Below are 27,545 nucleotides of genomic sequence, written 5' to 3'. Positions count from 1 at the left end.
AGCCTCGTGATTTAATGAAGGTTTTCTGAGCTTAGGCTGAACCAATATGCACGGCCCTAAACCACATGTTTAGGGTGAGAGGCTATGAGAAAAATGTAGCATCCAGCGTTTTTGGAGTTGAGACTTTATTATAAACAAACAGTCTAGGTGTCTTTTCCTCTGCTGCATCGATTTGGACATTTCAGAAAGTCATTGATTACGCACAATAAGCAGTTTAAATAAACTTCAGCTAGAAGCAAACAAAATGTACCGGCATCTACTTATAAACCTGTGGTGTGAAAACAGCACCAACCGAGTATTAATATGAATGAACTTTACCAAGTATCCAAGACAAGGCTGATGTCTCCTGCCTTGAATGTGATGACACTAAAAAAAACAGAACACACGGGGGGAAAACTGTCATAAAAGAGAATGCAGCTTACAAATCAGTTCATCCCCAACAGGAGGGCTGATTCTCTCGCGGCACAAAGAGATGCTCCATAGTGATAACAGGCACATCTCTCCTCCCCTGCTCTGTGGACCCTATGGCGACGGAGAGGTAATCAACTTGAACCAAGCCACGCCCCCCTGGTTTCATCCTGGAGGGCGTTTATCAGCGCCTACATGTTGACTGCTCTGCACACGAGACCGAGCGAGAGCAGAGAACAGACCCCCCCCCCTCCCCACCCTCCGCCAGACCACTCATGCTGACGGACACACCGCCCGAAAAAGCCTCCTCACCTCTGCGGACGTCGGACTGTGCGGCTGTGACAGGATGGACCTTCTAGACAGCGGCTACCTGGACGCGCGCTCGCCCTACGACAACACTTTCAATTTTTGGAACGACTACCTCGGGCTGTCGACACTGGTCGCCAAAAACAAGATCAACAGCGCGTCCTGCGGACCCAACTCCATCACGGAGTCCCTGAAAGCGACGCTGGGCTTGGAGGACGACTCGCCGGTGTGCTCCTGCGTAATCGGGCACGGCGACGCACACCTGGACTGCTGCTGCGCGGCCCCGGGCTCCCCGCCGATCTCCATCTACGACCTGAGGGAGCGCATCGCGCTGCTGAGGCCCTACGAGCACCTGGCCGGCGACTCGCCGCCGGGAGGCAGAGACTCGCCCCCTTACAGGGGCAGCTTCGCCGGCCTCGACCTGCTCTCCGCGGACCGGAGGCGCAAACTGACCCAGAGGGGCAAGCCGGAGCCGAAGGTGTGCGTCTTCTGTCGGAATAACGGCGCGCCGGAGGAGGTTTACGGCACCCACATCCTGAAGACGGCGGACGGCAGGGTGCTGTGCCCCATCCTGCGCGCGTACACCTGCCCGCTGTGCAGCGCCAACGGCGACAACGCGCACACCATCAAGTACTGCCCGCTGTCCAGAGAGCAGCCGGGCCAGAGAGCGGCGAAGGGCGGCCGCGCGACGGGCAAACGGATGAAAGTCTTCTGAGGCAGAAGAGGCGAAGGGAGTTTGAGTTGCACTGTAAATGACTTGTGTGTATGGCCGTGATTTTGCCCCCACGACCCGCTCTCCATGGCATGCACTAGAAAAGTCTGGTGCAAAAGATGTTCCTCTATTTTCTTGGTCGCCGCTTCATTTGTAATGTTTTTCTCTCTTTGGGCACATAGTTTACTTGGATGCATTGCGCGCGCGCGCGCGCGCTCCCCCCCCCCCCCCCCCCCATCCAGCACTCTTAAAGACTTGGTGAAAATGAACCAAAGTACTGTACAGATCGACCTGTGAATGACCACCTTCATGCTGCGATCAGAAGCACAGTGCGCGTGCATGTCCGCGCGCTGCTCTGGGTTTATTATGATGAGATGCCAACATGAATATGCAGCACTCCTGATATGAGATATGAATGTCAAGTCCCCTTTGTCGGCCGTTCAAGATGTACTTCTTTATATCGAGCACACTTTTTTTCTTCCTGCAGATAAATGTTTTCTACCAAAGGAATACACTTTTGTATTGAAACCTAAAGGGTCACGTCTGTATATTGTTTATATGTTGTATCACGTCTTATATTCATGATGTGATTTCATGTGGATAGTTTTTTGCAAATTACACCTGAATGTAAAAGGAAGATCTCTCTTCAAGTAGCTCCAAGCTCTATTATTTCAGTTCCCTGTTCAAAAACAAAGATGCTGAATAGATTTTTTTTCAAGTGGAATTGTATTTCTGCAACTCTTGTAAATGTAATTGAGGGGTGAAACATTTTAGCAATGCAAAGCCTGACATTCCAAAGTCTCTATCTGTTAATAGAAAGGTTTTATGTACTTTTATTTTTACTTTATGTATATTCGCTGTAAATGACTCTGAATAAACGTGTAATTTGCATTTTTCTTGACCGTGACTATTTGGTGCAAGTGATTTTAAGACACAACAAATACCACACGTCACCATGAGGGCTGCAGATACTGTGACTGAATGTTATTTTGAATTGAAATGATTTGGTCTCATAACCTAAGAAATCATTTCCTCAGATACGATGCAAATACGCCATCTAGTGTTACAAACCCTGCATGACAGTAACCTTTATTAAAACATCGCCACCGGGCTGTAAGCACTGGGTTAATAGATAAAGATGACATAGCGAGTCAATGAATAAAGATACTTCACACATGATACTGACAACTTGTGATCAAATATAACGCACATCGTACCTGCTGCATCAACAATCATGTCACGAACTACTGCTTTACCTCACAGTATCTTCCTCTACAAAAGCCTTCGTTTGGACATTGAAGTCACGTTTTGCAATCCAAAAGAACTCTACACCTAAATCTGCCGTTTCTGAAGAGTCTCACAACCGTCCCACGGCTGAAATGTTCCCGTACAAGAGGATCAGCTGGATGTCTCTTTTTGGACACCGAGGATGATTAAAAAAGGAAACCTCTGACCGTTCGCTGTGTCAGCAGACAGATTCCTCCTCGGCGGTGTCTACCACACATCAGTGAACGATCTGGATGGATCAGGCCGATGGGACTAAAGATCCTCTGGGAAACAAAAGCAAAACATAGAGCATCGTCAGTGAATATCTGTTGGCTAAAGGACTTTCAGACCAATAGGAAGGAACATAAGAGAATAGTCGTCTGTTTAATGTTCAGTGAAGACGAGGCCTTGATGCTTGTGTGTGAGAATATTCCACCAGTGTTCCTATGATTCACATGAAGCAGTGGGCATCAACCACATCAATCTATTTAATTACCAAGCAATCTGCGTGCTAATAAATAGTTTCCTACAACATTAAAACCTTTAAGTGCCTTGCTGTTAGGGTACATAACCGCTACGTATTGATCGTCTCTGGATGGGTTGTGGAAAATACTTTGTTTCCAGTCGTACTCACATGGTTTGCTACAGTATTTGTGTTTATTCTTCAAAAAGGTGCCTCTTAACCGCCATTCAGGGAATAAAGTGGAGTAAAAGGTGCCTCGAGAAATGCAGACGTATGAGAGTACGTGATTGAAATGCAGTTTTAGGGTAAAAAGGAAAACCTGCACTACCACATGATTTCTGCCCACTGAAGCTGAGAGTGACTCTGAAAACCAACTCCTCTCCTCACTGCAGCAGGCAGCTATTGGCCTGGTGGATGCTGACAGCACTGATGCTAATATGTGGTGGAGAGGGAAGGAGGGGGGGGGGGGCTCACTATAAAAGCCGGGGATCTGCAGCATCACCGAGCTGGTGCAGTGCAAAACGCCCGCTCATCCTCACCGATGGTGTGCAGAACAAGGGGGACATAAAAAATAAAAAAAATTCTGAAACCTAAAAACATCCACATCCTTTTCTTAAACAAACGAACGAAAAAAAAAACACAACAAAAAATTCACCATGAACTACGATTCCTTCTTCTCTTCCAGCCGCCCTTGGGACATCTACAGAGGCTCCCAATCCACCACCAGATCCACCATGTCCTCCTCCCTCTACTCTACTCCTCGAGCTCCTCCGTCTGGGAAGAGGATCCCCAGGCTGTTCTCCTCCACTCTGCCCGACGGGGCTGAGCGGATGGACCTGGCTCAGGCCAGCTCCCTCAACACGGAGCTGATGGGCCAGCGCTCCCAGGAGAAGGAGCAGCTGGTGGGCCTGAACGACCGCTTCGCCACCTACATCGACAAGGTGAGGCACCTGGAGCTGCAGAACCGAGCCCTCCTGGCCGATCTGGAGGCGCTGAGGAGGCGGCAGAACGACCCGTCCCGTCTGCAGACGCTTTACGAGGGCCAGGCCCGCAGCTTGAGGGCCATGATAGACTCGGAGAGCGGGGAGAAGATGCGGATGGAGGCGGAGAGAGACTACCTGCGCGATGTGTACGAGCAGATGAAGGAGCGCTTCGAGGAGGAAGCGAGCCGGCGCGTGGATGCCGAGGAGACCCTGCGGAGATCCAGGGAGGAGGCCGACAGGGCCGTGCTCACCAACTGCGACGCAGAGGCCGCCGTGGTCTCTCTCTGCGACGAGATGGCGTTCCTGAAGAAAGTCTTTGCGGAGGAGCAGGAGGAGCTGCAGGCCCAGCTGCAGGTGGCCAACATCAGCGTGGATGTGGAGGTGCCCCGGCCCGACCTCTCCGCCGCCCTGCGCGACATCCGGGCACAGTACGAGCGGCTGGCCAACAAGAACATGCAGGCCGCCGAGGACTGGTACAAGGGCAAGTTCGCGAGCGTGGCGGAGATGGCGAGCAAAAACAACGAGGCCGTGCACGCCATCCGGGAGGAGACCATGGAGTACCGGCGGCTGCTTCAGTCCCGCTCCTCCGAGATCGAATCCCTCCGGAACTTCATCGCCTCGCTAAATAAGCAGCTGGAGGATCTGGAGGACACGCAGACCAAAGATGTGGCAAAGTACCAGGTGATTGAGGGTGGACTGGATTCTGACCTGCATGAATATTCACCCGATAGGGGATCGTGAACCAGCATGTTGTACCGCGTCTGGTTACCCGCCCGTTGATATGTCTTGAGTAGTGCTTTCATAGCAGGGGCCATCGTCTCCTCCAGCAGAGAGAGCAAGGAGTAAAGGGTCTCAGCCTCAAGGTTGGACGTGAAGTATAGAAACAAAAGGGAAGAATCTTGTGTTTTTAATTCTCTGCAGCAGCTACACCCTCCACAAGCTTGGAGCTCAGCAGGCAATGACGGAAGGCTCACAGCAAAGTCACGGTCCCGGAGCAACTGTGAAAGCACGTCGCAGACAATCTCCTGAAGTTAAAAGAAATCCTGGTTTATAGCATCACTAACACGGATGTTTGATGAAGAATATCTGTCTTTTTTTTTTTTTTTTACAGATGAGGATAAGTGAGCTGGAGCGGGATATCACCGACGCAAAGCAGGAGATGGCGCGCTACCTGAGGGAGTACCAGGACCTTCTCAACGTCAAGATGGCCCTTGACATTGAGATAGCTGCGTACAGGTGAGATTTGTTTGTTTGTCTCCACCCACTAATGTCATTTATTTGCTGTTACTCAAACGGGAATACTTTTATGACACAGTTGGCTCAATATTAATCCGTTTTATTTACAGGAAACTTCTGGAGGGGGAAGAGATTCGTCTGGCTTGCCCTTCTTTTCCCGCCCTGAACTAAAACCTAAATGCCACCCGCCTGGCATCAACCTGAATTCTTCACACACCCTCTTTCCTGCCCTGAAACCCCCGTCCCGCTCATTTATTTGACATTCTCCCCCAAATACTAGTCTCGATCCTATCCTCCTCCCCAAAACCCAACCGCGAACAAAAGCTCATCCTTTCTCAAGACAGATGCGCCCTTGTGCGAAACAAGAGGTCCACCAGAAGTCCCCCTTCTTCTACACACGTTCTGACACCGCACATCAGGAAGAAGACAAACTGTAAGACGCAGAGTGGCTGCACTGCATCAGTTAGACAGCAAAGTCGGACTGCTGTATCGTTTTGGCGGCGCTCCTCTCGGTCACACGCGTTAAGGTCCAAGCAGCAGAGTTTATATTTCCTCTGAACCCTCGTTGTGCAAACATTTGACCAATTGTTTGTGAAGGAGGACGAATCTCCCTTTTCTCTCTCCATGCTTGGACTTTATCTGTGTTTGAACTGATGCAACCCTGCAACATTATTGATGAGGAACTCTCCCAATCGATCATGCATTGTCCTGCATCCCTGGTTCTCTAGTAGTCAGTGAACCAGTGACCTTAAAATTTACTTTCACAATATTAAAGCCGCATTTTTGTTTATTTAGTTATTCTTCCTCTGCAAATACTACACGTGTTGGTTGGTTTAAAAACTAGAGTGAGTTTAGGTATTTCTATTTGGCCGGTTATTTAAATTTCTAACTCCTAATGAAACAGCGTTGATTGATTTGGGCAAGTAAATGCTTTGGAAGACTAAATTGTTACTGGTTTCTCCTCATAGTCGTGCCGTGTGTCTCACAGCTTATCTGCATTCGATTTCTTTTCTGTGAGTTCATTCAAAGCTAAACAGTGAAACTGAAAGATAAGTGCGGGAGCTCCTTGTTGTATGTCTGCTGATGTTCGATGGAAATGGTGCTTTACATCCATGAAACTAATATAAAGGCTGCACTGTTCGCTCGGTGTACCTCTAACCGTGGGCAACAAGCTGAATAAACATATAACTGACCTGCAAATCGTTCACGTCTCCAGTTTTCATTTGACACTTACAACGGTTCACGCTGCTGAAATTTCTCCTTACTTGAAGATCTCAATGTCACAATGGACGACACGGCGGCAGGGCACCGTTTCCCATCATTCCACGCTGCTGGCACGCTGACTGCAGCTGTAATGTGTTGGTACCTCGCCTCAGCATCATCGATCACCGAGATGACACCCGCTGCACCCTGAAGAAAACAAGCATAGGAGGCATTTTTCACATTTACTCAAAAGGTGTGAGAGGTAACACTAATGCGCTAAGTGTCGGATCACTGTCTCGTTTTAAGAGATGTCCCCTTTGATGAGAACATCAAATATTATAGTCTGTTATTCTTAGCACAAGTTCTCGGCTCAGGTCACTTTATTTTTACTCGTAGAAAGAGGCATCAATCTTATACAAAACCACACTATTAACAATCATTTATAATCAAGGAAAGAATATCCCATAATAGATAAAAGATGTGATGACTAATGGAACAAAGCTCTTTTTACACCGCTATGTGTGAAACCTTGAGAATAGAGACCTGCGTTCAGGTGGAAGCTGAATATCGTCCTACTGGACAATTTAACAATCTCATTCTGTGCTTTGAAGGTTACTATTAACGTTAAAAACTAGAAAAAGCATTTCCTGCTGAAAATGCGTTGGAATGCAAAAAGCTGAAAGCTGCACTGAATATTTAAAAATAGCTGAAAATACAAAAAGTTGAAGGGAATTTGAATACATTTGGTGAAAAGATTAGAAAAGCTGAAATGAATTTGAAATTGCTGAAAATACAGAAATGGGAGAAGCTGAAAGGAATTTGAATAGATTTGCTGAAAAAGCAGAAATGAAAACAGCTGAAATAAATGTGAAATATTGCAAAACAGAAGTTGCAGGAGCTTAAATGAATTTTAAAAAGTACAGAAATAACAAGCTGAGATGAATAAAAAGAGGTTTAAAATTGTTTGTAGTAATGTTAGTTGTAATTTGGGTATCAGTACTAGCAGTAGAAGTCGGTTTAGTATCAATAGCAGTAGAAACAGCTGGAATACTGATACTATTAGCCATAGTAGTATTTTTAATAACATTAGTGGTAGTTGTATTAATAGCAGTAGAAATACTAGTAGTATGGTAGTAGAAGTATCAGTTGTAGTTCTACTGAGGTACTAGTAATATTCGTAGTGGTTATAGTAGTATTTGAAAGAGCAATGCGTATTTCAACGAAACCGCTTCATGGTTAAGGTACAGATAATCATTGAGGCTTTTAGTTTGTAATGATGGAATTGGGTGAGGGGGGGTTGGGAGACAGAATGTTTGTTATTCAAACTAAGAAGTTTTTAATTAATAGGCCTCATCACTAACATTACAGTAAAAATTCCCTCCATGGGGCTTTTATTTTGAAATTATTGGATTGGGTGGGGTGGGGGGGTGTAGATAGAGGGAGGGAGGGTGAGGAAGGGAGGGGTGGTGAGGAAGAGATAGAGGGAGAGAGAGAGAGGAGAAATAGACAGACATACTGACTGACTGAGTGATTAACAGTGAGAAGAGGTCAGGGTGGAGGGGGGAGGGGGGGCGAGTGTCTTTATCATATTGGTCTGTTGACAGAAAGCATAGCTGCGTCATGTGACTCCACTAATCAGGTCATAGGAGCAGCTTTGAGCCACAGACAGAGATCCTGCAGCGTGTGAGCGAGTAACCACGACAACGGCGCACCTATTGGATTGGGTGGGGTGGGGGGGTGTAGATAGAGGGAGGGAGGGTGAGAGGGTGAGGAATGGAGGGGTGGTGAGGAAGAGATAGAGAGGGAGAGGGGAGGAGAAATAGACAGACAGACTGACTGACTGAGAGTGATTAACAGTAAGTAGAGGTCAGGGTGGAGGGGGGAGGGGGGGCGAGTGTCTTTATCATATTGGTCTGTTGACAGAAAGCATAGCTGCGTCATGTGACTCCACTAATCAGGTCATAGGAGCAGCTGTGAGCCACAGACAGATCCTGCAGCGTGTGAGTGCTCGTAACCACGACAACACCGCACCTGTGCGGCTGCAAAAGGGGAGACACAGGACAGCGAGTTACACAGAATTCACACCTCAAACAAATGAGAACCAGCGCAAGACTATAACAGCTATCTAAAAAATACGGCGTTTGTATGAGACCCAAGACTCTACCGAACGCGTGGATGTGCGTTTTATGTCTGTCCGGTAATAAATACGGCTCCTATGGCCGTTGACAGAACGTGTACCTTGTGGATTTTTGTGAGAAATATGTCGGCAGATTTGTATTGGAGCCTATGGGGCTTTTGGCAGAGGTTGTGTCACTCAAACACTCCTTGCGCCAAAACTAAAAAACTCTGGGATTCCATGAACACATTAATCCAATCAGCACAACCATACCCTCATTAATCTGAAGAAATGAAGCCTCTAGAGTGTATACTTTGGCTGCAAGGACAGAAGTTCCATATTTTTTTAACCAGATTCCTGCGATGCCCCACACTCTAGCCTCGAGCTCTCCACTCTAGCAGACGCAATACACACTCATGTAAAAGCCAGAAACGGAGCGAAGAACTAGTGAAACATAATCAGTGATTATGAAAAAAGTACAAAAGATATCCACAAGCAGTTTTTTTCATAAAATAGTTGAGACCTATGTCAACATTTGAAAGTTTAAATGGTGTCTGTAGCTGAAAGATTGGCGAAGCTGAAGAATCTGAAAGTTGAAGAAGTTTAAGAGGATTTGAAAAACGATCTCCATTGGAAAACCATGTTAAAATATTAATGATTATAGATTTATATAAATTCAAGCTTAAGAGCTAAAAAGCTGAAAAGTCATAGCACCCCTCTCCTGAAGGAGCTGAATAATTTAATATTTGAATGGTTTTAATAGCTGAAAGTGTGAAGGAGTTGAAAGGCGGCGCGGAAGAAATAGAAGAAACATAATAAGTCGGAATAAAGATTCGAAGAACAATACTTGGAATGCATCTCAATGCATTCCAACAATAAGACTTTTTATTGTCTGATTGCTCCACATTTACGAACTTCAACGGCAGAGCTATTTACACTAATTAAGCAATAATTGTAACGTTAATGAAGTAACTAAATATAATGCCATTCACTCTGTTGCAACTGTTATTTAAGTAAAGTATGTGCCACCGTTGTGTTTGACAAAGTGATTTAAGTTATTTATAACACTGCTGACCAATTGTGAAGCTAGCTAACTAAAAGTTAACTTTTACCAAACGTTAACTACCCAACGTTAGCTTCGTAGCTAGCTAACGTTAGCTCCCATTATTAGCACTAACATTACAACACCGGAGTAAGAGTGCCATTAAGTATGAAAAGTATTTTACTACATCCACAAGGAACACATAATGATTTGTATGCACAGTCTGTGACATGTTATTTTATGTTACAGCGTTGTTTACGACCTACAGATGGCGGTAGAGGCTAACGAGCTCCTTAGCTGAACTAGCTAGCTAAGCTAGGATGCTAATTACTTCCTCCGGTCAGAGGACACCAACATGGCCGCCGCCTTCCGTCGATAACATTTCTCTCTCAATGTTAACTCTCACGTACTTTTCACTAACCGCCGTTACGCGTTGAGCCGCACAGCGCTGCCCCCCCCCCCTGCAGCCACGTTTTGACGCCGTCATGTTCCAGGTAATCGGCGGGAGGGGCGTCCAGGTGACCCGGCTCCTGGCCCCCGGGAGGGCCGTGCTCGTCGAGGCGGTGCGGGGGAGAAAGTCCCGCACCGACACGGTGGCCAAGTCCAAACAGGGGCGCATCAAAGTGCCCCCCCCGGTCGACCCGACGGAGATGGTGGTCCTGAAGGAGAGGTACGCGGAGTACGAGATGATCACCAGGGCGCTGCGGTGAGTTAAATCAGCGACGTTAATTGACGGGGCACCTGGTGTTTCGGGCAATTGTGTTTTCTTGCTCAAAGTCGAACAAGTGTTGGGCCCGAAAACTTGGAAGGCCCAATTTCAATTAGCGCTGCGTCAAAATGTGTTTTATTTTGATTGAAGCGGTTCAATCTGATAATACGATTAGTCTTCATTGATCCCAGATGGACATTTGTTATTTGCTGCTGCACGTGGAAATTTAAACATCGAAATAATTGAACATAAATACAAATCAAACAAGACTATCCAAATATTTGAGGATTGTGAACGGAATATTTTAAGTAATTTTACAGTCATTCACAATGTCTGAGGTTAGGTAATGACAAATCAAAATCAACCTGCGTTCAGTTCAAATAAAAAATCCAACTCGGTATTTCCTTTGAAATCTAATAGATGAATTACTTTGCTCTTATTCTATGTTCCTGTTTTAAAAAGCATGTAGACTGACGCAGTAATTATAATCTGTCTAATAAACAACTGTTTGGTCCAAAAGCAATACCCGAAGGAGATATTAAGTCTGTGACTATTGGTTGTTATCACCATAATTGAAAAACAAATATTCTTTTAAACATTGCTTGATAGTTTCCATCTCAACACTGAAACAGTTTTAAAAGTTTTTTTTTAAAGATTCCTTTTTGAATTGGATTTACTCCGTCAGTCTGGAGTTTAAGGAAGAAGTGCTTCGGAAGAAGTACGAGGAGGAGACGGGCTCCATGGCGGAGGAGAGGTCGAGGCAGGAGGCGGAGGAGCATCGCGCCCTCATGGCCTTCAACGACCAGGAGAACCTCCGCATGCTCCAACAACGGTAAGAAGAAACCCAAAATCACAACACAAAGATGAAAGGAAACTAAATTTTAGATGCAATCCACCGCCATTGGTTTTGTATCTCGTTTCCCTCTCACGCTATTTGAAAAATAAGTCTTTTTTTTCTGTTATGTTCCAAAAGTAAGCGGACCCGTTCTTTTTTTTTTTTTTTTTTAGGGTGGTGAGGATCCAGATGGAAAAGGAGGAGGCTGAGAACAAGCAAGTGGAAGCTGCCATTGAGCGAGAACTGCAGCAGCAAGAATTCATCAAAGAGAAGGAGAGGGAAATCCTCAAGTTACAGGTGGGATTTTTCTCTTCTCTGTGAAGTTAAAATTGGAAATTCTTTTTTCATTTTTTGTGTGGAAAAAGTTGGAAAATTCTCCCTCAAAATAAAATAACACCGTATTGATCGTCCAAATGTTCTCTTACAGGAGGATGCAAAGAACTTCATCACTTTGGAGAACTTGGATCAGCGTATAGAGGAAGCGCTCGACAGTCCAAAGAATTACAACTTTGCCGTCGACAAAGAGGGGCGGGTTGTCAAACAGACGATGCTGCAGTGAAGCGGCAGAGCGACCTCTGACCTTTGTGTCCGATGGACATGATCCAGGACTGTGAGCCCAGTTCAGTGTTCATCCACCCGGTTTGCCTCAACTAAACGCAGACAAACCTTCAGCGTGAGATGACCAGTGTACCGGTAAAAAGAAAGAGACATGCGAGATCATTTGTAGTTTTGTTGATGAAAAAACTTCTTTTCACGCCTTTGTCTGTTATATTGTTTTACTTTAGTGCTTTATTGTCAAAGTAAAAACATGTTCTTTTGATCATTGCTGTCGTCTCCTGATATGTAACATGTGTGAGGTAATTTAATGTAGCTTTACCTTCATGTTAAGCTCTTTATTTAGATACAACCACCCTTTTTATAACACATGAGTATGTATGAGGATTCGTTCCTAAACAAAATAAGTGCTTTTAGACTTTTTATATTTGACAAATGTAAAAAGAAACAGACTATTTCACAGAGACATTATCTTTAGATCTGTTTATAAGACTTAAGATATGCGAGGAAGAAATATACATATACAATTTACTGTCACACTTGACGTTCACTAGTTTGTAGTTTGATTAACAACAACTGGAGCACAAAATTAAACGTCTCATTGATTCGTGGTGTGAACTGTCACAGCACCAAACCTGCAGGAAGGTAACGTAACAGTTTTCTAATCAAATAAGGCTCAGAGATAAAGCGTTGTCATCGTTCCTCTTTATTTGGTGAGATTACATCGACATTCTTGAGGGTAATTGTAGTTTGTTTGTCCGATAACATCTATGATGTGACCCTGAATGGCAATTAATAGCAATAAAAAGACCAGACGGCTTCAAACTGGTTCCAAAGAAAGTTGACTAGCAACTTGACTTTTAGCAATAAATACATCCACAAAATTGTAAATCTAAACCCATTTCTGTGACCGAGAAGGCAGAAAAGTGAACAGTAACAGATGTTAACACCTTTGACCCAGAGTGAATTAAGATAGTGTTTATCGTCTGGCTCTGAGGAAAGGCCGATCCCCAGTATGGAGACCAGTAAGCATTTGTTTGTGTCCCATCTAACCATCTGAGGAACATCTCAACCTGCTGGCTCCAAGTAAAACAAACACCTCATTCATAACTCGGATCAACATTCGTTGTAATAAAAAATATAGCATTAGCTCGCATCAAACTGACCAAAAGAAACATTAGCACTTGAATATTCAAGTATCACATAAAAACCTGTTGGCTTCTTCCACGACTCCAGATGATATGTGAGGAAATGCTGTCTGGTACCTGAAAACATTAAAAGTCTGCAGTGTGTTTTCATTTAAGGAATGTGGTTGTTGAGCTGCCCGGGGTACTTCTCAAAGCGCCGCTCTGCCTCCTCGCTGAACGCGTCGCCTGCAAGGGTTCAAAACAAACCAAAGCCGGTCAATGCAAAGGTCTGAATAAAGGACTCAATGTGAACCGGTGGTTCAGAGGGGTTTTTGCACTGGTTACCGATGTGACAGTTGTGGAGCCAGACTCGGTGTCCGTCATATTTGCAGTTGCACTTCATGGCGTTGTTGGTGAAGTCGCTTTCAGACACTTCCTGGTTCGGATTGATGACAATCTGAAGGGGTCAGAAACATGTAAGGAACACAAAGAACAAATAAAACACAACAAATAATCACATGCATAAAATTAAAACACATTTCAGCTACTTGTTCTTTGGAAATGAATTGCTTTGTTTGGCTTCCTCATGAAAGTAACAGGATAGATTAAGTATTTGAGAAGAGTCTTGATTTGTGTCAACAAATATTTCCTCCAATGATTTGTTCCTCTCTAGATACTCAACAAGATTCACCCAACAATACAACGGAAACGTTTCCCCAACAGACCCTTTCCCTCCAAAATCGCCTTCCTAAGGGGGGTTGGAGTTGCCTCCAGAGGGGGCATTTAAAAAGCTGGTCTCCCAGTCCAAATACTTATGGCCCTGACTGTAGACATATATTCTTTTTTCTTTAGCTCTAGGAAACTGCTGTCTTTGCTTTGTGCTCCACAACCTGGGCTGCGCCTGCTCACCTGCAGTATGTAGTTTCCAGGTCTGACGTCAGTGATGTCGATCCACTGGCAGTCGATGTCGTGTCGGTACAAATCCCAGCAGCCCACGGTGATGCCCTGATCGCCAAAGTTGGCGCACTCGTAACGCTTAGAAACACCTGGAGGGCAAATAGATTCATCCATTTTAAGATGGTTCAGCGAGTCCACAATGAAGTCATCTCTGATTCAAGGATACTTCATTAGGAAAATCACCACCATTCTAAGCTGGCATAAAGTCCATGCATCTTTGCCTTTATTATGACTTGTTTAAATGGACTCTCAAGACTCCCCGAGAGGAAAACCGGCCACGTGGTTTTGACTCACCCTCGTGACAATCCGAGTCCTCCAGGCAGAAGCTGGCCTTGTGGCCCTCGGCCACGTGAGAGCCGTTGGCGCTCATCAGGTCGTAGTGGGTGAAGATATCCATGCTGTGGTAGTGGCTGTAAAATACAGGGAACAACAATGTCGCGGATGACAAAAGGGAGAAAATTCTTCGTTTGCTTCTTTTTTGAAAACAGACGTCACTCTTATTTCGCTCCACACCATATAAAATAAAAACTGTGCACACTTTAAAAAGAAAAGAGAAGTAACAGTCCGGCGGAGTGAATGTGAAATTAAGATTTTCTTAAGGTGTCCGTTTTAAAGTCTACCGTGTTCCACCTGGCAACATGTCTCAGGGAACACAAGACGAGGGCACTCATAGAGTCGATGGCGGACAGCGTTACCCGTGGCAGGCGTGCCAGACCCACGAGTGGCGCCCGGCCTTCGGCTTGAAGTCGGCGCGGCCGATGTTGTGGATCTGGGAGGAGAAGCGCAGCAGGCGCCGGTGTCCGTAGGGCCAGTTGGCCTTGGCGGCGGACTTGGACAGGCAGTCCTCCTCGGCGGCGCAGTAGAGCATGTGCAGGGGCCGGTCCTCGATGTAGACCGTCTGCTGCACCAGAGGGGCGTCCAGGACCAGGTCAGAGGTCGCTGCGGAGAGGGGCAGCAGGAGGACGCTTTGCTCAAGGTTTAATTATATTTATTATTTATTTAAACATCACACAAAACATATGGAAAAGAAATGTTTGAACAAGGAGTTGCACAATAAAACAATTAATCTATTTTCGGCTTCACAAATTTGAGTATTTTTTTGATTCATCCAAAATGAAAGTTCCACCTGAATCAACTGGGATATAATATACAACATTGTAACTATTCATTTTATGAATTGAGTTATTTCTCCTGATTATACTTACAAACCTTTCGTTAAGCAACATTCTCAATGCGGCACTTTTAAATGTCATGAAGTATTTAGTACTTAAGTAATGTGACTAATACAACAAGTAATTTGTTCACCAGAATCACTGAAGTAAGATGCAACACAGTATTAAGGATGTGAAGCTGGTGTTGACAATAATACGTTATTGTCACATGACTACGCTACCGGGCAACGATGTGTTATGTACTCGATCATCTGTGGTTGTAACAAAGCGGCCGCTCACTGTCGGAGCAGATGACTCCCGCGGCGAACTTGACCGCCGCTTTCTGGCAGCTGAGCGCTTTGTGATGCTGGCACTGACTCAGAGACATCTCGCGGCCCGTGCACTTCACGCCGCTCAGTATCATCTCCGTCACGTTGCTGCTGTCCCAGTACCACGTCTCCTTGGGTGGGGTTCAGACAAAAAAAGCATCCATCAGGGGAGGAGCATTCACACACTGCAGAGGAAAACAGATGTTCATGACTCATGTTTGGAACATGAACAATAACATCTGTCACGGGATTTCATAATGGTTGGACTTACTGGAAGGCCTCTCAATTCTACACCAATACTAATTTAGCTATTGACCGATTAAGATTACTGCAGTTCAATACATTTTCTCAGTACTCGCAGCTTTGGCATTCTTGTCTTCTTTTAAAGTTATGAATCTGTTTCAAATATATATCATATATATATGTATGTATACATATGTACAGTTTGTGTCATTTATATACTTTATATATAGTTATTTCATACACGAATTTGTGATTTGTTTAAATCTGTAGATCAATTTAATCTGTTCATGTTTCTCCTTTTTATTTACTCATTATATGTGAATCTTCTCAACGTACTTAAGACACTGAAAAGCCGGTAAGTATCTACGTCAAAGACTTTGATTGGAATAGTTTACAGGATTATTTAAACTAACTCGATTCCTCCCACATAATGAAGTTCCTCCTGATGTAAATAAATGAGTCTTGATTCATTCATACTCTTGTTTTCCTTTACTATTAATCACGCTTTTTTCCCTGTGTTTTCTCTGTGCACGTTTGCGCTTTAAACAAGACATTTGTTCCACATCTCACGCCGTGTCTCCGTTCTGTACTCACAGTCACGGCGTGCATGGAGTAGCCGAGCCCTAGCTGCCTGCACACCACCATGGCTTCCTTTGTGCTCCAGCCTGTGCTGCACACTGTGCCCCACTTGGAGCCAACCTGAACCTCCACCCGGCCCTCATAATTGGTCCGGCCTCCTGCTATCCGGATCTGTGGACGTGCCCTGCTGGGAGTCAGTGAGGGGGAGACACTTCCTGTCCTGTCTCCTATTCTGACGCGTTTAAGGAGGAGGACGTGTTTTTGGAAGCTTTGTTTGACTTTTATAGGCCTGGAGAGCGTCAGCGTGGTTTCCAGATGACGTCACCACTTTGCTTTAGTTGTTAGTAGCTTTTTCAGTTTGATTAGAAAACTTCATGAGAGTCTTTTTTCGGTCTGCCCATTGAGAAAAGAGTGTCATGATCAAACGAGAAGCTTCTACTCCATATGGAAACTATAATGCACGGTCATTAATAAACGCATGTTTAAGAATATTCCAAAAACGTGGATCGTGATTTAGCCAATGTTAGTTATGATAGTACGCTGCACGTATTACATAATACGTGACTCAACAGACATCATTTGTTGATTGTAACAAAATGAAGTCTTTATGACAGCATATTACATTTGCATGTGTAAAATTTACCAACGGCCACTTCCTGGTCTAAGCAGCTCTTTGCCGGTGTTAATGACCTACTTGCACGCCCTGGTTAGCGTAGCCCAGACCCAGCTGCCTGCAGACCACCATGGCCTCCTTGGTGCTCCAGGTCTCTCCACAGATCAGACCCCAGCTCTGCGTCCCGTTGGCGTCCGAGCGCAGCAGCTCCACGCGGCCCTCGTAACGGGTCCGCCCTCCTGTGAGTCGGATCTGTGTGTGTGTGTGTGTGTGTGGGGGCGGCGAGGGTTAGAGATCACAGAGCGTGCGGTTGATACACAAGGGCCGGCCTCAAAGAACCTGTGTCTGTTCTTTTGGTGACATTGTTTACATGTCACGTGACTCGGATTGAAAAGATGAGTCCAGCCTCAATGTGTATCTACACGAAACAGAGTTTCTCTGGTGAAACATTAAAAGGAAATCATTATTTCAAAGCGTAATTAGTTCTGAGATGGTTTCACCATCTGAACTAATTCAGAACACACGTTGATTGTGAGAACAGTGAAGAAGTATCGGCAGAGAGTGAAAATGTGAGATCTTTCAGAGCGTTTAGCGCTGAAGGAACAGAGAATAGGAAGAGAAGCCGTTTTTCTTACCTAAGCTACATTAGTCAAAACAAAGTGATTCACAAATCATTTACAAAAGTCCTCATGCTACCTGGGGTAACAAACTTTCCCTCAAGCAAACAGAATAGTTTAAAGATGAGTCTTAGCAGTAGGAAGGTTCAGCTCTGACCGAGTCCTCGAGGCCCATGTGGGGCACGTTGCAGCGGACGGCGGCGTCCTCCACGTGCTGACAGTCCTCGGATGTGATGTTTTTAAATGGGCAGTTCCAGATGGACTTCTCCTGGCCGAGGCACTTCACCTCGTTCATGTAGATGGGACCCATTCCTGGAGAGACACACGGTCACATGGACAGACTAAGTGGACCATCATTTACTAAATGAACATCGTGTTGTACTGAAGAAGTAACTCATGTAACCATTTCACCTTTTGAAATAAAGGTTTTACCGCATGTTTGCTGTTTGCGAGTTCTATGTGTGTAATTCGTGGGCCGGGTGGTGGTCTGAGAGCGGGTTTCTGCTCCGCCTTCGGAGACTTTCTGACTTCTTACGCGGTAGAGATGATAATATACACACACAGGAGAAGACACGTCTGAGACGGCTTGTTTCTTCTATGGTGGGAACTGAGGGCCGGTTACCAAAACAAAACGACACAGAAATTTACTAAATTGACCGCCTCATTTCGACATGAAAGTGGTCCACGAGGAAGAGAAACATCTGGATTCGACTGGATAATGTCACTGTTATTATAGCCGCTTGTTAGGAAAATGAGCTGCGTGTTTGTTTTCCATGGAGGTTGTTGCTTTGTTTCTTTTCTTTCGTCATGTACAGAATTCCTAAGCTTATTAAAATGATGAGGAATCTGTGTAGGAGTGCAGCCTCGCTGAGGAGGGCAGATGATCGGAGATTTTTTTTGATTTTTTTTTGAGAGGTTAACAAACTGGAAGCTTCTTAACCCTTGCAAAAGGAAAAAGCACAAGATGTGGCGAATCACACTTGGGTTGAATTCACATAAGCTTGGTGGAGGCGTTTTCACTCACCTTGTCCCATGCGCCCTCCGGTGAGCGCCTCCTTGGCGCTGCCGAAGCCGAGCTCCCTGCAGACCACGCTGGCCGACTGCAGGTTCCAGCGATCGTCGCACACGGTTCCCCACTCGTTGTCTTTCAGCACCTCCACCCGACCCTCGCCCACCCTGGCACCTCCCTTCAGCCTCACGTTGCTCTGGGCAACAAACAAGACACATGAAACGTGAATACATTCCTGTATCCATCTACGTCTGGCACTTTTTTGAGCAGCCTGCAGCGAGGTATTTTGGAAAAAAAGCAATTTTGGTCACAACACCTCTGCTTTTTCCAGCTATAATGAGTTAAAGAATAGAAATTACTATCTCGTGATTTAAAAGATGACTTTACCGAAGTCCTGGTTTTCTTTTTCATGCCGTTGCTCTGCATGAAGAGCGGCCCCGGCATGCAGCTGACGACGGCCGCCGTGCCGCCCCTGCAGGCGGACGTGGCGTTGGCCTTGCTGAACTCCAGAGGACACGCTGCCAGGTGGACCTCGGTGCCCGAACACGCCACCGAGTGAATGCGGAAGTGGTTCTTCTGTCGCTCCAAGTACAACCTGGAGAGAGCGGAGACGGGACGGCCGTGATGACGGAAGACAGTCACTGTTTCCTTGAGCCACGCTTAACGTGTACAGTATGTATTTACTAATCATCATATGTAGTATAGTTTAAACAAAAACAAATATGCTGGAATGGTAGAAAACTCACAAACGGCAATACTTTTTGTTGTCACATTTTATCAACATGTTTTCCAGCTAAATTTGCTTTTTGCATTTCATTGTGGGCGAATAATGTCCATCGACAGCACACCTAAAAATTAAGCGTACATGGTACGAATGCACTCTGCTTTGAAATACTTTATTTTGTCTCATTTGTAGTAAGAAGTTTTAACTTTTAATATCAGATAAGGTCCACACGACAATGAGGCAACATAATGTTCCTTATCTCCAATGCTGGTATATGAAAAGGTTTTGGGTTTGTTTCAGGTTATTAAATGTCCCTTCGTGAGAATAAATCCATGGATTCATTTCCATATTTTAAGCACATATCAGGTATTTTAATTCTAGTCACCTATTCAGCTTTAACTATCCATCACAACTAACATTTGTTCGGACTCTTATCGGTTTAAATGAGGTTTGTTGGGGAGTCTTGTGGACGCAGAACGTGTGCGGGTCTTTTCACAGAGCTTAAATTTCTGTTGATCCTCAGATTACCTTTTGCCAGCGCTGCTCTGTTTAGACTTAGCGTTAGCTTTAGCTTTGGATGTCTGCCTGCAAGGTAAACACGGGTTAGACTGCACAGTTAGGAGAACACGAGGGGGACAACGTGAAAACAGTTGCACGACACACAATCATGTGAAGAAATGAAATCCATACGCATTTGGCCACATGTTGTATAAAACATACAACATAACATGCTTGTTAGTACCTGTAGGTTTTCTTAGGGTCCCATGTGAACCGTAAGTTACCACATTGATTATGTTTGACGTATGGCTTTTAAATCAATGAGGTGGGTTTAACAAGGAAAGCATGATATTAAATGGGTAATATCATCCACGCACACTCTTTGTTAATTGGTTTATCATTTGGTGAAACAAACCTCAGCTTTATGTTACTCTGGTACAGACCCGGGTCCAGACAAGAATCTGCAAATTCTTAATGTAATTATTAGGTTTTAATCTCCTTAGATAAACTACTTGATGTCATTTTCCAACATCTGGTCAGTTCTTAAATGGTGTCACGTCGTAGTCGTGGTCCAGCGTGTGGATCTCTCAGGAGGGAAAATGAACCGCTGGGACTTATTTGCAGATTCTACCAGACACAGGTTGTTATTTTACACGGCGACCATGAGCTTCAGAAGGGATGAAACACAGAAGTACAACCCGTTCTCATGCTGCTCATCGCGATTCTGTGATGTAACAAACTAGCTACAACCAGGACGGGTCATCGTCCTCTACCGACAGGAAACCCACTGTCACAGCTACACAGGGCGGACGGAGGGTTTTCCTGGTGACGGAGTACCTTCCGCCGGCTGAAACAGTGACTTTTGGCCTGGACAGCGTCTCAGCTGCTCGCTTTCTCAGACGTCTGCAACGATGAGACGGCCAGATTCCATCACATACAGGAGAGAGACTACATGCAAACACACACAGACGCTGCATGCAGACCACACACACACACGCACTCACACACACACACACACTGTGGTGCTGGAGGGTCAGCGGTGAATAGCATTTCTGACATTCCACAAGACTTCAGCATATTGTATTACGGACTTTAGGTCACCAAAGTGTGATCACAATCACTGAACTATTCCAACTATTCAGAACCGAGGTTCAGCAGCTACACGGCCTCATTAGTCCAGTATCCATGGTACCGGCTGTCCAGTGACAATAACGTCTCAATGCTGGTCTACTTTGACAGTCACACCTATTTCTTAGCATTAGAATGGTCCCGGCAGTAAGTTTCTGTCTTTAAAACACCTTTAAGATTAAACTGTTTCCACGAGATGCACTTTATGGGCTGAGGTAACAACTCAACCTGGGTTGGAGATCTCAAGATAATTGTCAAAAGCTGGCTGTCCATCTTCAGCCCCTCCTAAATTCATACAATATAACCAAAAGCCCCCAAAAGGTGACAGGAGGACAACACAATGGGAGTCTTTCTGAGAGCAGGTTGGCTTCTCGTCCTCCCTAAAACCCGGATCCTTCCTCTCAGCCTTCACACGTGTTTGAGAGAAAACACACGTTTAGGAGATGGATTCTGTGTGCACTCATACTGGAAGAACAAACTGGGGGGAAAAGCAAAGTTATTTGTGGTCCTTCCAATCGACAGTCCAGGTCTTTTTTAAAGAAAATGTGAATTGGTTTTCAATGTTTAATGTAATTAGAACATCAGTATTTGTGTTGTGTGTAATTGTCCAGTTTGCGTAGTTATTTTCACGCCTCTGTGCATGCATCTATAAATACATTTAACTCAAAGGTTAAATGTAAAAGGTTCCAATCAACATTGTAGACAAACTCTAGCGCTCATATATATAATGTGTCAACAGACAGTGAATAAATCAGCAACTTTTAAGACATTTATGAAGCATAAAAGCTAGACTCACGAAAAGCTAAATCTAACAACCTTAATAACAACCTTCTACTTGAACAGACTATATGTGACCAGACCACATAAAAAAAGAAAGAAAGTGGTTAACTTTGTATCCAAAGAAAACAACAACATCCTCAGACGGAAGCACAAAGACACAGGACAGTGGGAGACTCGTGGGCTTTGCTGTAGAGAAAGTCTACGCGATCACGTCCCCGAGGAACCGTAGTTCATATCTATGCGAACCGTCTGCCCATCAAAGATCTGCCCCGTGGTTTGGTTTGTTGTTACTTTTCTTTACAGACTTAAACCACAGGAATGTCAAGCAGGCTGCAGCAAAACTCCCACAATGAAGTGATGGAGAAAGTTAAGGACACTTTGATCAGAACCAAAGAGACAGCTGCATGCTTAAAAGGAATGTTTTTAAATGCCTTCGTGTTTAAGAGACTAAACAAAGGCGGACTTGAACCCTTGGACGTTGTGGTAAAATGACACGCACTGCAACCGCTCTGCACAGAAAGTGCTACTGTTAGCTTAGCTTAGCTTGACCGACGGGTCATATACCCAGCCAGCAGTTTGCCCCGGTGCAGCCAAACCAGAATCAGACTTCGTTGGTTGGAGTGCAGCAAAGTAACTCTACTTACTTGTAGAAGTTCTTGTTGACTTTCCTCTCGTGCGGGAACCCCAGCATGCCGCAGACCACGTGCGTGTTTTTGATGGTCCATCCCAGGTCGCAGATCTGCGCCCAGCCGTCTCTGTGTCTCACCTCCACCACGCCCTCCGTGATGGGCAGCTTCCTTCTGGACATGGCGACCACGGGCCGGAGCCGCACCTCCTCGATCTTGTTCTCATCGGCTTGAGTCTGTTCCGGAATATTCAGAGTTCTATTCTCAACTCGTTACTCATTTGCTCTGTATTGTACAGAAAGTCTGTCTTCCTTTTGTATCCTGCTGTGGAGATTTCTTCTAAATAATGATGAGTTCAATTATGTTTAAGAGGCTTTAGTTTGCAGGTAAAAGGGGTGGATTTCTTAAAAATGACCACACAGGAGACAGACTAAACAACGGGTCCCAGCTACTACGAGTCATTTCAGGTCCAAACTGCCCGTAACGGGTGAACGGAACAAGCTTTGTGTTGAGTCACTGCCGTCGTGGTTTACTTGGAAAGGAAAACCGGCTTGTGGTCACAGATTGGAGCCCGGACGCCACATTCGACTGAGCCCGACAGGAGCAGCAGGCCGAGGGAGGGAAGAGGCCGCCCACTTATGAACCTCTTATGAAACGCTTTTTTCCATAAGAGACCTTCTATGTAACGCAGACGACGGGTCGTCCAGTCGCTCAAGCCGGTTCCAGGAGTCCCCGCTCTCACCTTGTTCACCTCGGACCACTCGCTCAAACAAATTAATATCAAGATGGACAAACGGGAAAGTGACGACCAGCTGGAACACAACAGTGTTTTCTCAGATTAAGTTGTTCCTTCAGTTCTAAATCTTTGTTTATCCAAGGAGGTTTTAATGAAAACAATCTTTCTTCAAAAATTCTTCACATTAGCAATCATTCCCATCTTTAATTTATAGACATTTGGTGTTTTTAAATCTGTAAACAGCGCATTCCTCACTCTTTTTATTTAGATATATTTAACATATTTATTTTATTGTAAATTTCCATTTCATATCTGTATGATTCTTGACTTTTGGGTTTTGTTCTGTTCTTCTTCTCTCTTCATTGCAACGGTTGTGTTCCAACATGGAAATAAACTGCTTCTCCTTCTGATCAAATGAGTATCAGTTATATAACAACATGAAACATGTGTGTAATATGATATATTGATACCATGTTAGTGATACAAATATGTTAACATATAATATTTTAGGCATAATCTTCGGATGGCACGCGATCGGCCGGTACTGCTTCAGACTGGGTGAATTTTTTAATGAAAGTTCTGTCACAACGACGTTGTTACGTATCGTGGCGCTTTTGTTGGTGAGTTTACGGATATCCTTGACTTTTCCTTGTGGGTTTACTGCGTATACCTGCGTACCAGGTAGACTACACCTCTACAGTATTACACATCTCCGTACAAATGCACAAGTTATCATATAAACACCTGAAGTGGGAGATACTGCTGAGAGAGAGGACAACATTTTTACATCCGACCCAGTGACCAGAGGTCACAACCTCGGCCTTCTCCACAACCCCCGTTGGAGCTGCGCTCCGTGACGGAGGAAGCTCCTCACACACACTACGTCAACATCAGGACAACGCACATATGGAGAGCCAGCTGCTTTTAAAAGGCTCACACGCATGTTGTGGAAAATCAACGCCGAGGCGATGAATGTCTTCCATGTGGACTGAATCATGTAATCTCCAGGCTGCAGAGACCCTGGGCTCGGTTTATGGGCCTTTAACAGCTTCCAAATGAACATTACTTTTCCTGAAAAAACACTTACCTCAATAACATTAGAATCCACGAAGCCAGGGATCCTCTCGTCTTTGCACACAACTCCGGCATCCTCGTCGTGAGTGCAGTCGCTGTTGCCCCAGCCGCGGGACTTGCAGAGCTCGATGCTCTTCTCGCCTCCGTTGCACTGCACGTTGTCCAGCCAGATCTTTCCTGAACAGGCAGCAGACTGTTAGTGCACACGCTTTGTTTATTCATCTACCAGGGGCCGTGCACATTAACCACTGTTTCCAGCTCCGTGTAACGTAAATATGCGCAAAAAGTTATCTGAAGTCCCTATACCTTGAGCTTTTCTCCTCTCAAACCCAACTGCGTCACATGCACCATCATGGTAAATGCACATATGCGACAGCACGCTGCGTATGAAGGTGGCCCGAGGTCACGCTTACCTTGGCCCTTGCCGTATTTGGCGCTGTGGGTCCATCCTGTGGCCGAGACGAAGCCCAGGTGGCGACAGAGCACGTTGGCGTTGTGTATCGAGAAGTCGTCGTCACAGATGGTTCCCCACTCGCCCTGGTGGAAGAGCTCCACCCGACCCTCGTTGTGTTTTCGGGGGTACCCAGACAGTCTGACCTTTAGCTGTGCGGTCTGAGACTGGACGGACGCGGACGGTGTGGACAGTGACGAGGGCGTCCGCGTTGGCGTCCGTGTGGGCGTCCGCGTGGGCGTCCGCGTGGGCGTCCGCGTGGCTGCGTTTGAGGGTGTCGTCTGGGCCAAACAGCACGGCAACCACAACCCCAACAGAAGGCTCCATGCTAACTGCATTGTTTCAACTGCACGTGAGAAAAAGGAGCAGACGGTTATTGTCACATTCAAGGTTTTTGAAGTATGTGAGATGAACATAATGTGCAGAAAACGTTCATTATGAGAAAGCCAGATGATCAGTTAGCCTTTGGTACCAGAGTAAGACACTTGATCTAGTTGTACCCCAAAGGTCTTCGGTTGGCCCAAAAACAGCCTTCTGGTCGGGCCCTGGTGTCCTAAACGAGACCCTGAATGAATCCTAAAAGTAGTTGTAGCTTAAACCAAGAGGCTCCACACAGAGGAGCTTTCACATTCAGCATATGGAACTACTGTGAGGATGAATTAAACCGCATAGAGCTGCTTCAACGCGTTGATCAGAACCACCTGGGCAGTGGTGACGTCGCTCACGTGTGGGGAAGAATAACGGGAAACATTTAGACTTGTGTGGAAGTCAACGGCTACACGATGAGCCCGGTCACCAAGGTCACATGAAATCAAAGCCGTACTTTCACGGTATGTTTGTTCCTGCTTTATAGCTTTTCTGTCCATTTTTTCGTTCCACAGTTGGCGAGCTTTTATTGAGCAGACTTCACCTTCATTCAGGACATTTTCCTGTGGGTTTATATTCATTCATATTTCTTGATACAAGCCACCTTTTACATACAAATATTCACATTTGTGTACAGCGTTGTTGACATAGGCCTGCTATTGATAACTTTACAGCTCCGCTCCTTCTTTGCTTTTAGCGGGTTGGGGGTCGTTCCTCCAGAGACACAAATACAGTAGTGTGATGTGTTTGTACAGAAACCACAAACTTAAGGTGCCCTTTCCAAAACATGTCTGAGACTGACTGCATGGTCTGAGTCCAGCTTCACGGTGTATGGAAGGACACACACGTTCTCTCTGAGCCGCTGTGTCTGGACCGAAGCCACGTGGTGCCACATTTGCAGCAGATATGTTTGTTGAAGCCGGTTTCACGGATTCAAAATGTGATGTTCAGTCCTTTCACTGCGTGGTGAAATAATCATGTTTTCAAAGTCACAGTAAAAATATAAACTTCCTGCTATTTTAACAGTCTTCCTGTGAAATGAGGCCTCATTATGTTGGTGGGTGGTTGTGGCTCAGGGGGCAGAACGGGTCGATCTTTAACCAAAGTTAAGGTCCGATCCCCGGCTCCTACTGTCTATATGTGGAGGTGTCAGCTCATCCGACCTTTTTGGTGTGTTCATTTTGAAACCTTGATCACATCAGGCCAAAGAGAGTTGAACATATTATGTAAATTGAATCAGCTTACTTCAAATCAACCCCCCTCTCTCCCTCAAATCAAGCACTCTCCACACCAATGTGCACATGGATCAGGTCCGCTCACATCAACCAGCACCAGGCAGCTGCTTCAACACACAACAAACTACGAACCTGTTTGCTGATCAATTCACCGACAGAGTTCTGCAACTCGCTGTGCTTTTTAAAGGGAGGAATGCGATTGAAAGCTTTCTGGTCAACAGAAAGCGTTTTCCTGCTTTGTGAAACTTTATGTACAAATCAGCCAACATCAAGGAATGGAAGTGTAGAGGAAGATTCGAGGATGAGGTAGTTCCTCAGTTCAGTTTTAAATCTCGAAAAAATAGGAAAACTAAAGTTTCTCTAAATGGAGACACGGATTCCTGTGAACACACTTCAGACTATTTTTCCAGGTGAATATTTATTTGGCTTTGGGGACACAACAGTTTCCTGTTGCAGCATTCCTCACATATTTTCATCTCCAATAGTCAGGATCCTAAAAGTGTGTGTGAGTATATATGTACACACACACACGCACGCACGCACGCACACACACACACACACACGCACGCATTTCAAACGAACGTGCCTGACCGTATGTTTCCAGTGAGAGGAGGCTGTAACGGCTCCAGAGGGGCTGAGTCTTCAGTTATCAGGTTTTCCCAGAAGTCCACAAACTGAACCTCTCAAAGGCAAAAGTTGAAGAAATATCCCAGAACTCGAGCTAATTCATCTCCTGCATCAAAAACGGGTCCAATTTGCGGGCCGGTGGTCCATCGAGCAGCAGAAGAACTGCTCCCAGTGGTGCCGTCTGCCAGCTGTGCAGCAGTCACTGAGGAGGAGGAGGAGGAGGAGGAGGAGGAGGAAGAGGAGGGCTGGCTTCCTCCCTGCAAAGACACACGAACTCTTTCATGGACGGTTCTGTAACAGCCGGTCCTACCTCGCATTACGCCACACACAGAAAACGCGATTTTCACGTGACGTTGTTAAGATTCGAGCGCTGAAAATATTTGCAAATGAGCTTCTCGGGAAAACATGTGTTTGTAAAATTAAACTCAAAGCAATGATTAAAAGTTTTGGATAAAACATCTAATGTAAGCGAGCTAAAGTTAATCGCGCTAACGTCATATTACTGTTCGCTAGCCGTTGGCCACCGTTATCGGTTAGCTTAGTTAGCTTGCTCATTAGCAGTTGTGCAGTTTAGTTTACCGCACTTTTTCCCATAGTTTCCCGGAGCACGGAAGCGAGGAATACACGCGGTACAACCGTTTTTCTCCTCCACGCATTGGCTTTTAGAAGCATAGAAGCGTTGCGGCGAAGTTAAAGGCCAAAGATGCGTTCGCCTCAAAACATTACGACAATTTGATTTGCTTTCCGGTAAAATCTCCAGGTCGTTGCTATGGGAACATCGTTCGCGTGAGCGCAACATTCCCGCCTCACAGAAAACGAAAGAGGGCGGAGGACACGTGAC

General features: G+C 45.4%; 4 protein-coding genes and 1 long non-coding RNA gene across 12 annotated transcripts; 3 read left to right on the top strand and 2 right to left on the bottom strand.

Annotated features, from left to right (window-relative positions):
* The first annotated feature begins 404 nt into the window (after positions 1-404).
* LOC120832998 (nanos homolog 1) lies at positions 405-2,327 on the top strand. The gene has a single exon (XM_040199749.2). It carries the CDS (start codon positions 755-757, stop codon positions 1,427-1,429), a length of 675 nt encoding a protein of 224 aa, XP_040055683.1. The 5' UTR covers positions 405-754; the 3' UTR covers positions 1,430-2,327.
* Positions 2,328-2,390: 63 nt separating this feature from the next.
* LOC120832999 (uncharacterized) lies at positions 2,391-6,784 on the bottom strand. The gene is made up of 2 exons (XR_005714257.2): positions 6,640-6,784; positions 2,391-2,976 (listed from the first exon to the last, which is right to left on the bottom strand). It is a non-coding gene; the product is annotated as an uncharacterized LOC120832999 (long non-coding RNA).
* On the top strand, positions 3,580-6,574 carry neff2 (neuronal intermediate filament family member 2). The gene is made up of 3 exons (XM_040199748.2): positions 3,580-4,819; positions 5,250-5,374; positions 5,485-6,574. The coding sequence occupies exons 1-3, from the start codon at positions 3,812-3,814 to the stop codon at positions 5,543-5,545; spliced, it is 1,194 nt and encodes a 397-aa protein (XP_040055682.2). The 5' UTR covers positions 3,580-3,811; the 3' UTR covers positions 5,546-6,574.
* Positions 6,785-9,596: 2,812 nt separating the features above from the next.
* Positions 9,597-12,099, top strand: mrps26 (mitochondrial ribosomal protein S26). The gene is made up of 4 exons (XM_040198712.2): positions 9,597-10,441; positions 11,130-11,276; positions 11,453-11,576; positions 11,707-12,099. Exons 1-4 carry the CDS (start codon positions 10,221-10,223, stop codon positions 11,836-11,838), a joined length of 624 nt encoding a protein of 207 aa, XP_040054646.2. The 5' UTR covers positions 9,597-10,220; the 3' UTR covers positions 11,839-12,099.
* A 425-nt stretch (positions 12,100-12,524) lies between these two features.
* Positions 12,525-27,484, bottom strand: loxl3b (lysyl oxidase-like 3b). 8 transcript variants are annotated; one of them, XM_040198701.2, is made up of 16 exons: positions 26,669-27,469; positions 24,439-24,822; positions 24,039-24,202; positions 22,234-22,451; positions 20,519-20,584; positions 19,712-19,768; positions 18,847-19,054; positions 18,475-18,655; positions 17,608-17,762; positions 16,915-17,085; positions 15,370-15,529; positions 14,614-14,857; positions 14,213-14,328; positions 13,871-14,007; positions 13,307-13,418; positions 12,525-13,207 (listed from the first exon to the last, which is right to left on the bottom strand). In XM_040198701.2, exons 2-16 carry the CDS (start codon positions 24,812-24,814, stop codon positions 13,134-13,136), a joined length of 2,439 nt encoding a protein of 812 aa, XP_040054635.2. In that variant the 5' UTR covers positions 24,815-24,822; positions 26,669-27,469; the 3' UTR covers positions 12,525-13,133. The 8 variants fall into 8 exon arrangements, with proteins under 8 accessions (XP_040054635.2, XP_040054637.2, XP_040054636.2 ...); XM_040198703.2 differs by lacking the exon at positions 16,915-17,085 and adding an exon at positions 16,236-16,391; XM_040198702.2 differs by having other exon boundaries at positions 26,664-27,212.
* Between the last annotated feature and the right edge of the window lie 61 nt (positions 27,485-27,545).

The sequence above is a fragment of the Gasterosteus aculeatus genome, chromosome 15, assembly GCF_964276395.1.
Source record: "Gasterosteus aculeatus chromosome 15, fGasAcu3.hap1.1, whole genome shotgun sequence".
NCBI classification, from domain to species: domain Eukaryota; kingdom Metazoa; phylum Chordata; class Actinopteri; order Perciformes; family Gasterosteidae; genus Gasterosteus; species Gasterosteus aculeatus.
Note: the sequence above shows the minus strand (reverse complement) of the source record. Positions and strands in the feature narration are given on the sequence as shown.